Source organism: Leptidea sinapis, chromosome 6 (genome assembly GCF_905404315.1).
Source record: "Leptidea sinapis chromosome 6, ilLepSina1.1, whole genome shotgun sequence".
In the NCBI taxonomy this organism is placed as follows: Eukaryota; Metazoa; Arthropoda; class Insecta; order Lepidoptera; family Pieridae; genus Leptidea; species Leptidea sinapis.
In genome coordinates, this window is record NC_066270.1 from 13,621,290 (window position 1) to 13,633,451 (window position 12,162).

A 12,162-nucleotide genomic window follows, 5' to 3' on the forward strand; every position below is an offset into this window, starting at 1 on the left:
TCATGCTAAATAAAGAACGATCTTCTCACTGTCTTACATCGGAGTGCGCAACTTTCAATGCCTGAAGGAATAAATAATTTCTTATTATTTTACATCGGTGTGCACAATTAGCGTAGCCAGAATATCTCATCGATTCTGCTTCGGTAGGCTGTTGTCCAAAGGAAAGAACGCCTGTCAATGATGTTTACCTACTACGGTCCGTTAAAACATACTCAGACTCTGATTTAATAAAACTAAACTTTTTAAAAGGATAATATAAGGTGTCAATTACTTATCGTCTAAATTGTCGCAGAAGATCTTAGTTCCTTTCAGCAGAATAATTATTAACTGTACATAACAACAGTGAAACCATTTCATTTCAATAAACAGGTTTACAATATAGGAAATAAAACAACAAATATATTTACTTTTTATTACAAAATTGAAATAGTAGCAAAATTTTATGTTCCGATCTTTATATTAGAAAAAAGATTTAAAGTTGGAGTTGATGGAAACGGTAAAAAACTCAATAATAGCAATATCAAGCATATTTACAAGGTTTAACAATAAACAGTTCAAACACTTTTAGTTATTAATAAATGAACTAAACATTTTTTGTTTAAAGTACATGAGAATTTTTAAGATGTTTCAATTCAGTTATTAAATTTCGTTTGACACCAACTGCTCTGCCTTTTACGCTGTGGTCTTTATAGAATAGATATTACAGATACTTACAAAAGTTGGGAACAGAGCGCAAGAGACGTCTTACAGTTTACTTACAGAGCAACAGATTTACAGTTCAAATTCAAGATTAACGTTTGTATATCAAGTACTTAATTGCTTATCATGAGAAATTTTATGACGTTTCAATTCATTTTTTAATTACGTTTCACACAGACTGGTCTGCCTTTTACGCTGTGGTCTTTGTAGTATCCCATATTACAAATACAAAAGTTGGGAGCAGAGCACACACCATTTGGACAGCCGCCGGGACAGTTTGGAATACACCTGAAAATTAAAGAACCAGGTTTAAATAAAATATTGGAGAGTTCCTGTGCAGTCAGAATTATCTGTGACACGGCGTGGCTATGAAACAGCACTGATGTTCAGCGGTGCTCACATAAATTAGATCCCCTTAAGAAAATATTTTCATTTATTAGCCTCGTAATTAGCCACGTATTAAAAAAAAATTAATTAATACTACTGTCACCAGTGCTGTCATCACAAAATTATTAAAAACCTTAATTGAGTCTTTCGTGAGTAAAACCGATTTAATATGTAAATATATCCAATACCTTGTTGCGGATTGGTCTGATCTATCTAAGACGTATCCTGGGTTGCAACGGCATCTGTTTCCTTCAACACAAACTCCATTTAAACAAGGAAGTGAACATTCACTCTGTACTCCTTCATTATACTGATATAAGTCTGGATATAGATTGTTTTGATTGCCGACATATCCTTGACCTCCCGTTACGCCATTATATCCGTTTTGATCCGTGTTTGCTTGGTAACCAGGTTGTCCAGGGTGGTACTGGTTTGGTTGTCCACGGTTGTATTGATTTTCACTACCAGGTTGCATTGGATATACTTGATATTGGTTACCGGGATAATTTGGATTATTATTTGGTTGTTGTACTTGATTGCCGGGGTATAGAGGTTGGTTTGGATACCGGGATGGCTGGTATGGAGGGGATATTACTGTCGAAGTAGTTATTTCTTCAGGATACTCGCATCTGCCTGGAGATACACACCTTCCGTTTGGGACACAATTTCTGGAAAAATAAAAATATCGAAATAACTTTAGCAATGTTGCAAGTAAATTGCAAAAACGCGAGATTAAAAACTATGCCACGTTGCTACAAATCTGTTACATGACAAGCTTAGAAATATTTATCAATACTTTGGATCTATGTTTAGTCAATATCGATCTTACTCTATGATCGCACTATCAAACTCTTACGGCCGTTCCCAATATTCAGTCTATCTCTTAATTGAGATAAAAATCGTAACTATCATTGACTTTTCTATCCCAATAAACCTATCGACGGTAACTCATCTTATCCGTACAAGCTGTCTATCAATGGGACGACGTATAGCTTACCAGCAATAGAAGTTTGTATAGAAATTGAAGTTCACGCGTCCCAATATAAGGCGATAAGAATGACTTACGGCCGTTCCCAATATACTATCTACTGATAGAGATAAATTACTTCCTTCTACTGTGAGAAATTAGCTGCCAATAATCTGAAGCTGTCCCAATATAACCAATAAGTCATTCTTATCGCCTTATATTGGCACGCGTGAATTGCAATTTCCATACAAACTTCTATCGCTGGTAAGCTATACGTCCTCCAATCGACAGACAGCTTGTACGGATAAGGTGAGTTACCGTCGATAAGTTTATTGGGACAGAAAAGTCAACGATAGTTACGATTTTTATCTCAAGTAAGCCACAACCGGATATAGACTGAATATTGGGAAGGGCCGTTATCGGGTATATTGAGACAGCTTCAGATTATAGACAGCTAATTACTGACAGTAGAAGGTAGTAATTTATCTCTATCTGTAGATAGTATATTGGAAACGGCCGTTAGAATATAAACACTATCAATATTCTAAGATCAAGCTTAATATATAGTTGGTGAGTCTTTCTAGTACTTGACGTTAAACAATTTCCGCTGATCATCATTTTATTTCCCTGAATGGTCGATTTTCTGCTTCAAGTAATCTTCTCGGTTTGCTTTAATAGTTGAAATTGACGTAGAAAGAAATAAGAACAATGAGAGGCGTATTAGTAGTTTTTGTGCTATCATACGAAAATATTAAATATTGTGTTGGCAAAATTTTGTCCCCGAAAGTAACCAAGTATATTACATAAAGGCATAAAAGGCATTTATTTTCTCAAAATTGATTCCTTTAGAATTCTTTTTGATGTCATTTCTAATATAGATACTACTAGCGCTTCGGAAACAAATACGGCGCAAGAAACTTTCCCATCATAATTTTTTTGCGCTCTTTACAATGAAATTATACAATATCGTACTGTCATTATTATTGCTATAAAATAATCATAATCTAGTAGGCTGTCGGATCACTTAGATATTCAGCTGTGAAGTAGTAGGATTATTTATTTATAGATAATGTCTGAACAGTGGCTGGGACTTTATTTCAAAAGTGTATACATTTACCTTAGTGTCTGAAGACGACGGTATTCAACTAGTGTGTGTTGCCTGGCTTTATGAGAAAGCTCACGATCGCTCAGAGGGCAATGGAGAGAGCTATGCTCGGAGTTTCCCTACGAGATCGAATCAGAAATGAGGAGATCCGTAGGAGAACCAAAGTTACCGACTATCCAAATGATTGCGAAACTGATGTGGCAGTGGGTAAGGGACATAGTTCGACGGATAGATGGCCGTTGGGACAGTAAAGTCCTCGAATGGCGACCACGTATCGGAAGACGCAGTGTTGGTAGGCACAAGATGGACCGATGATCTGGTCAAGATCGCCGGAATACGTTGTAATGGAAATCTTTGGGGGAGGCGCTTGTCCAGCAGTGGACGTCTTCCGGCTGATGATGATGATGATGATACATTTACTCCTAAAGCTATTATGTAAACAATGTATAAAGTTATTGTGTTACATACCCAGGACATTGAGGCACACATAAATTCTGCTGATTTTTACTAAATCCTTGATTGCAGCGACATTCGTTAGGTGCAATACATTCGCCATTCACACATTCATTACAAATAGGTTTGCAGTTGCCGTCACGGGATGATTGGTATCCCTGTTTACATTCACAAGTATTAGGCGCAGTGCAGTTGCCTGAAATTACATTATTATAAAGTAATTGATAATTAAATAGTTATTAGGAAATACACAAATAGAATACAGACCTATCCCACCGCAGTTTTCTTTGCAATTCGGTAAACAAAATTTGCTTTCGGAATCTAGCTTATAGCCGTTTTCACACAAGCATTCACCGCCACTGCAGTGTCCGTTTTGGCAGCCAATGGGACACGTGGGAATGCAATAGCCAGCTAAATTTTTTACATGATCTGGGAAACAAGTACAGGTCTCCGGAGCTGTGCATAATGCGTTTACACAATCCATACTGCATACCGGTTCACAGATTTTAAAATTGTGAATATTTCTGATGTAGCCCTTACAGCAGGAACGGACGCGGCTCAAATCAGGTCGTGACTAAAACAAATTTAAATGGATTGGAGAAGCTTTGTTAATATAATTGTATAATCAATGAATTCAATATATTATGTAGGGAAATAATACCTACCCCATTACCAGCAGGAATGTGTTTTGGATCGCGTACGAGACTTGCAGTTCTGCCAAAAAATATGTGTATTTAAAAATAAGTATATTTTTATAAGAGGCCTTCAATTATTTAATTGTATAAACTGATATATGCCTTACTTATTATCTAATCAAAACAAATCTTAACTATATTTACAATACTATGACTACATAAAATTAAAACTATCATTAAATTCAAATTCAAATATTTTTATTCAAAATAGGATGTGACATCACTTATTGAAAGTCAAAAACTACCACCCATTCCAAAATGAATGCCTCAGACCTGAGAAGAATGGGCGCAACAAACTCAGCGGGCTTTTTTTTCATCGAATAAATATGTTTACAAAGTAATATTGTACAATTAAATTTATTATTTAATAGCCTGAGGGCGGTCACTCCATTCCCAATCTGTGGTATCATTAAGAAAGTCATTTATGTTATAGTAACCTTTACCACACAAACGTTTTTTAACAATTCTTTTGAATAACGTTATACTTTTGTTTTGAACATTTTCTGGGATCTTGTTGTAAAAGCATATACATCGCCCCACAAAAGACTTACTAACTCGACTTAGCCATTACGTGGATAGCTCGGCTGATCCGTTGACCGAAATAGCTGCCAGCTCTTGGGTTTCTATTAGCCTTATTGAGGCGCGAAGATAGTCCTAGACTCCGCGCCTCTGGGACCCATGGGCCAAATGTCTCGACACCAAACGGCACAAAGATGTATGACTCACTGAGACCAACATATTTGCGACGCTTGCTGTCTTCGGCTTTCAATATAATAATAAATAAGTAGGCATATTCAACTTACGGTATTTCGATGTAGCATACTCCTATTTCATAGTCTCTATGAGCGGTTGTGTTTTGGACCATGTTGAACCCTTGTTGTGTGGTATTACGTTGATACCCTTGTCCTTCATAACCACCACGATACGATGAGTTATAAAAGCTAAACACAATTAATTTAATTAAAACAATTAGCACGTGAAACGTGTAAGCGTTTTTTTATGTTGGTATTCTTTTGAGAAGATTAAATGAAAATTAACTTAGTAATAACATAGAATAGTATTTTTTTTATGATAATAAGAGACGGGAAGAGCAGGACGTTCAGCTGATGGTAATTGATACGCCCTGCCCATTACAATGTAGTGCCGCTCAGGATTCTTGAAAAACCCCAAAAATTCTGAGCGGCTCTACAACTGCGCTCGTCACCTTGAGACATAAGATGTTAAGTCTCATTTGCCCAGTAATTTTACTAGCTACGGCGCCCTTCAGACAGAAACACAGTAATGCTTACACATTACTGCTTCACGGCAGAAGAAGGCGCCGTTGTGGTACCCATAATCTAGCCGGCATCCTGTGCAAAGGAGCCTCCCACTGGTAAAAGTAGGAATTGATACTTACGGATTTAGTAATAGCAATATCTAATATCGAATTAAAATAATAAAGAAATGTATGGTACCTGATACAAATAATGGTTGGTCAATAAAGACTTGTATTGCTGAGGAGTCGAATAAAACATATTTACGTCAAAAAGCTCCACACAAGGATAGACGACAGGAAATACCTGTAACTAACATACAGCAAGAAAGAAAAGAAAGGGAATCTAAAGTTCATCATTATCATTGTCAGCTGGAAGACGTCCACTGCTGGACAAAGGCCTCCCCCAAAGATCGTCATGACGATCGGTCCTATGCTGGCCTCATCCAACCTATTCCGGCGATCTTGAACAGATCATCGGTCCATCTTGTGTCCATTTGATCCTATCAACTCTACGTCTTCCGATACGTGGTCGCCGTTCGAGGACTTTACGGTGTATGGTATGTCCCAACGGCCATCTGTCCTTCGAGCTATGTGCCCTGCCCACTGCCACTTCAGTTTCGCAATCACCTGGGCTATTTCGGTGATTTGGTTCTTCTACGGATCTCCTCATTTCTGATTCGATCTCGCAGGAAACTCCAAGCATAGCCCTCACTATTGCAAACACCCCAAAATCTATAGTTAAGTGTTCAAAATTAGGTAAGCCCACAGACATGGATCCAAATAGATGCCGCGAGTGTATGTACTTCGCGTGTCAAAAAGATGACAAAAAAAGGAGCAACGCTCTTCCTATGACGCTTTTATTTTATTTTATATTATGATTTATAACATGATGACAAATTGCTGATTTTAGTAATAAGCAAAACCGACTATTGATGTACTGAAAACGTCAACTAATAATATGGGAGTTGATGAGATGGCTAAACGTTAGGTTCGATGCATTGGCATTTTTAACGACGTCACAGTATGTACAAAAAAATAATAGTTTAAAAAAACTAATAAACACGCTTTATATAAAATTCTTTATAATAATAATAATATAATATAATATTGACGCACTTTTTACACAAATTATCTGGCCCCAAGTTAAGCATATATAGCCTGTGTTATGGGCTACAAGACAATGATATATTTAATACAATATACTTAAACACACATAAATTCATATAAACATACATAAATACATTTAAACATCTATCAAACAAACATCCATATTCATCATATAAATGCTTGCACCTAGCGGGAATCGAACCCGGGACCTCTAGCTTAGTAGGTAGGAACGCTAACCACTCGGCTATACAGGTCGTCAAAAAGAAATAGAAAATAAATTTGAATAAACTTAGATAGAAAATAGTGTAAAGAAAATAAATTTTGTTGTAAAAAAAAGCGTGGGGTGCTTTTTAAGAAATTATTAAAATAATAATTCTTCTACACACCAAGCATTTTTTACAATAAAATATATTTTTTTTACACTATTTTCAATTTAAATTTGTTAAATTTTATTTTTAATTTTTTAGTTGAATTTTGCCTTTGTCCACTAAGATCCATTGAAAAGATCCACTATATATAAGGCGTGTTTTTAAGTTTATTTAAACTATTATTTATTTTTCATTTTTTGTTTAACTTTCTATAAAAGCGTATTTTTAAAAGTAGTACTTTAACATCAATTCCTGGCTTATCGACTATAGATAAAAATTATTTAAATTTACAAAAATCTTAGTTTGCAAATTGAATAATGGAATAATCTTATCAAATTAGGGTATTGTCATGAGTCCTCAATAAATCTACAAAGTTTGAATGAAATTTGGCAGTTTAAAGTGGGTCAAAATCAGGTCTAAAGGAGTCAGTTACAAACATACAAGTGAAGCTAATATATAGCGTATAAAAGGGGCTCGCTTGGTTTTCAGGGATTTGCGTTATCTACTTGGATCTATGTCTGTGAAAAGCCTTATTTGTATCACTTACCTAACATTAAATTATATTCGAGAATTTAGGCTCTTATTCTTCATTTAAACTAATATAAGTGTTCATTTTCGGAATTCACAATACTTACATGTCAAACTTTTTATTTTTGTTAATAAATCAACTTACTTTTGGAAATTAGCTCCGGGATTGTATTGTCGGAGACCGCCATGGTATCCACCCTTCACAGATTTTACATTAACGTACTGAGCATCATCATCTGCAAACGCACACACCAATGTCCCCAACAATATTGTAAAAATAATACTACACTGCATAACTTAAGAGTATCTGCTGATAAAGTTAAATAGTGGAACAAATTAATAATCCACACGAAATAGCGAAGAAGCTGTTTGCGACGCGAGACGATGAGATAATAAGAGTGATGACATATTAACAGCCTTCTATGAATTATTTACTGCCTGTCCAATGATACAAAAACACGAGTATGATTTATTTGCAGTTGCATTACGTCATATATGACCTGTGCGTAGGTGCAAATAATAATGATAATATTCCATTTGTTTATAAATTTAAAGGGTATTTTGGTGGTTCATACGAAAGTGTCGGAATATAGATCATAAATTACGTTCAGAAACTACTCTCATAGAGGAGCAAGCGTTAATATGGCTTACCATGTTAAATCAGCACAGAAACGAAGGGATTTTCGGACGAATTTTGACTGAGTTTGAGACTTTCATTGGCCCGTCTTACTCAAAATAGGGCGAAAGCAGCGGTTTATAAAGACTTGGAGTTGATGTAAGATGAAGATTACGATTTTCTTATCGCTTCCCCTTAGCAACACGGTTTGAAAGTTAAATTAATCCTTACTTTAATTATTAATTAAATTAATCCTTTGTATACCGATTTGTTGGCGAATTGTGCTGTGCCAATTGTTAAGAACTATGTTACCACGGCTCATACAAATAAATAAATTTCATTTCAGAGTAACTCCAACTTGAGTGCCATATGGAGCAAAGGTTGCTCTAGTCTTGGCAATCCTGGAAATGATGTCCACTTTAGTTCATCCAGTCTCACTACGACACTCCCGAGATAAGTAAAGTAGCTACTTGTTCCACACCTTACGTCGATGAGCAATGGTAAAAAAAATCAGCCTTATACCTTATTTCTTTAAGTCTGACGACTTTCTTTCGGGTATCTATTTTTAAACCCACCCTCATTGGCGAAGAATTTTGGCGTGTATGTTACTCAGCAGGCATATTATGTCATCGGCATAATATAAATCCTATAGAAGCTATCTAGAGGGCAAAGCCAAATTGGCTTCGAAGAAGCTGGGCGTCATTAATAGAGCACGGCAATACTTCAAGCCGGCCCACATTCTAGCGCTCTACAAAGCGCAGGTCCGGCCACACATGGAGTATGGCTGTCATCTATGGTCTGGCGCACCCCAGTATCAGCTCGATCCATTTGACCGCGTGCAACGCAGAGCAGCTCGAATTGTCGGGGACCCAGTGCACTGTGAACGGCTGGATCACTTGGCGTTCCGCAGAGACGTCACTTCATTGTATGTCTTCTACCGCATTTATCACGGGGAGTGTTCAGAATAGCTGTTTAACCTGATTCCTGCCGCTGAATTCCACCTTCGCACGACACGCCACAAGTTAGGATGTCATCCCCACCATCTGGATGTGTGGCGGTCCTCCACAGTGCGGTTTTCAAGGAGCTTTCTTCCACGTACTACAAAGCTGTGGAATGAGCTTCCTTGTGCGGTGTTTCCGGGACGATACGACATGGGTACCTTCAAAAAAAGCGCGTACACCTTCCTTAAAGGCCGGCAACGCTCTTGTGATTCCTCTGGTGGTGCAAGAAAATGTGGGGGGCGGTGATCACTTAACACCAGGTGACCCGTACGCTCGTTTGTCCTCCTATTCAATAAAAAAATAAATAAAAAGAAGACCCAACAAATATATTTTTTATAGATAGCTTTCAGGAAAGTGGTAGGTAAATTTCTCGGGAACAACTTTTTTATCTAGACTAAAATCAGGCACATCTCGGCGTATCAAAGGTTTCCTTTTACAATTTTAATGCCTGTTGGGTAGGTTGATGACATGAGATAGGTAGGTACTTCAAAAAGCATACAGCCGGTAACACTTTGGAGATTCCTTTATACCGGTGACCCCCATCTCCTTTTATTTCTATTTCATATATTTAATTCAAATATTTGTATGCCTCAGACCTAAGAAAAACGAGTGCAAGAAACTGATCGGTCTCTTTCTTTCTTAATTTAGCTACAATATGTAGATCGTAATATCGTACAATAAAATTTATAATTAAAAAGCCTGATGGCATATGCTCCTTTCCCAGTCTGTGGTATCATTAAGAAAATCATTTAGTTACCTATACCAAATAAGCGTTTTTCAATATTTCAGTTACTCTCTTTCTCTAAATGATTCTCTAGGACCTAGGTTATAAATAGCGCGATTGGTTTAGTTCTACTGGTAATAGTTCTACGACTACTTCGGGCAGTGTTTTCACGAACACGGATCGGACAGTGCAGCCGATATTAATACAATCTTTGTGCTGCAGAAGAGGGCTAACAATATTACATAGGACATAATACTGCGAAAATAATTTTATTCGGTGTCAGTTGTTTAGTTTCATATGCTGCAGAACTAAGTCTATTTGCCAATCCTTAAATAGGGGCTCCATTGCAATTTTGAATATTTAACTTATAACAGCTTATGAGATCATTGAGGAGCGCCTTCATTTTATGATGCATTATGGCTTGTCATATTGTCTTTGTTATTTGCAGATTATCATCTGAGTGTTTAGTGACTGGTTCCTTTCAAAGATCACTTAAAGGGTCTACAATTTTCCATAGACAATAATCTAGCTATCGGCAAATAAAAGAGGGAGTTTTTGGTTTAACTTTAGCTTTTAGGTAAGATTGTTACATACACACGCAGGAGCGTTTTATACCACAAATATTCAGTACACCAGACGCTTATCAAAATGCATATTATAACATGTTTTATCAACAAATAATATAATATGTAGGATAAACAAGATAGTGTGCCCCCACGCATGACCTCCTGTTATCTGTCCAATGTTAAATGATTCTACGAATTATGTAAATCACACATACACATACACCTACACGGACAATTGTAATTAATTCTTAATTATTGTTTATGTTTGCTTTCTGATATTGCGGCATTTGAAATACATCTTCTTGGATCTTTGTCTCCGGGAGTCTCGACCTGGAACTAGTTTGAAGAACAGCGAAAGTGGTGTACTAACACGATCATCACATTCACACACCTTCCTCAACAGATAAAAATAATAGACACTGAATAACATAAAAAAAGTGAAACACCTTTTCCATGAGACTGCAGGTTGTCCCAAAAAAACTCGATAAAAGCATTTAACATTGAGTAATTTAAAAAGTCCTGATTTAACCTGACATTTCGATAAAAGTCCGGAGTTTTAAGTTGATATTGTTAAGATTTTGTTTTTCATAAACATTAAAGATTTTTTGTTTATAATTATGTAGGTTTATTCAGTCTAATTAAAAATGAAATCCGGACAAATTAGAGAGCCGGACAAAATCCGGACTAGAATCTAAAAGTCCGGACATGTCCGGATTTATCCGGACGGATGGTAACCCTAAACTGTCACAGAAGCACTTAAACGCTGGAGCAACTCAACAGGTTTAAAACATTCCAAAGCACTGATAAAGGCATTCAATAACAGAAACGCGAATGAAGCTCTGTCATTGAGCAGGAAAAACCTATGCATACTCACCAGGATACTAGCTGGGAACAGTCGCCTAAACAGGGACCTCAGTCTGGTCGGAATAAAAAACGAAAGAATTTGCAGATATTGCCTTGAGGCCGATGAAACGCCTCTTCACATCCTCTGCGAGTGCGGACCACTAATGCATTAGAGTAACACCATCCTTGGTGACTACACCTTGCTCTCAGATGCTGTTTGTAATACTTGCCTCAATAAGATACTGCGGTTCATAAATGCGGCAGGGCTTGACGACAAGCTATGAGTGGCGAACACAATAGTTCGATTCTGGACGAGGTGTTACTAGGACTCATTAGAACTAGCCAAATATCCACCCTCTATTAATAATAAAAATAAGCCTAAACCTACATATACAGGATGTCCCAAAGTTATGGGACATGAAGGGAAAGTACCTTAAATATCGAAGATAGGCTATTTTACTGAAAGAAGACTTTATGTTATTTTTAAAAGTTAGTATTTCTGCATTCAAACATTTTCTAAAAATTACTTGCCTCGTCTGGGAATCAAACCGACTCAAATGTAAAAAAAAACACTCCTACTTTTATAATGCCAATCGAAAGAATGGCCAAAAACTAATAACTCTTCTTAAGTAACGTAGTATTTTAAAAGAAACGAACAACGTAAAATGAAAGATTTCCTACTTGGATTGGTACGAATGGACCGATTAGATGGCCGGCCAGATCCCCGAACCTTACACCATTAGATTTCTTCTTTTGGGGATATGTGAAAGATATGCTATACAAAAAGCGATACGAGAACGTGGGCGAGTTACAAACAGAATTGTGCCATATCATATCGAGTATTCACC

At 36.7% G+C, this 12,162-nt stretch overlaps 1 protein-coding gene across 1 annotated transcript; it reads right to left on the minus strand.

Moving 5' to 3' along the window:
- Positions 1-398: 398 nt before the first annotated feature.
- LOC126965032 (epidermal growth factor-like protein) lies at positions 399-7,963 on the minus strand. Its single transcript, XM_050808456.1, has 7 exons — positions 7,710-7,963; positions 5,110-5,247; positions 4,277-4,325; positions 3,879-4,185; positions 3,627-3,807; positions 1,275-1,754; positions 399-987 (listed from the first exon to the last, which is right to left on the minus strand). The coding sequence occupies exons 1-7, from the start codon at positions 7,856-7,858 to the stop codon at positions 858-860; spliced, it is 1,434 nt and encodes a 477-aa protein (XP_050664413.1). The 5' UTR covers positions 7,859-7,963; the 3' UTR covers positions 399-857.
- Positions 7,964-12,162: the final 4,199 nt, after the last annotated feature.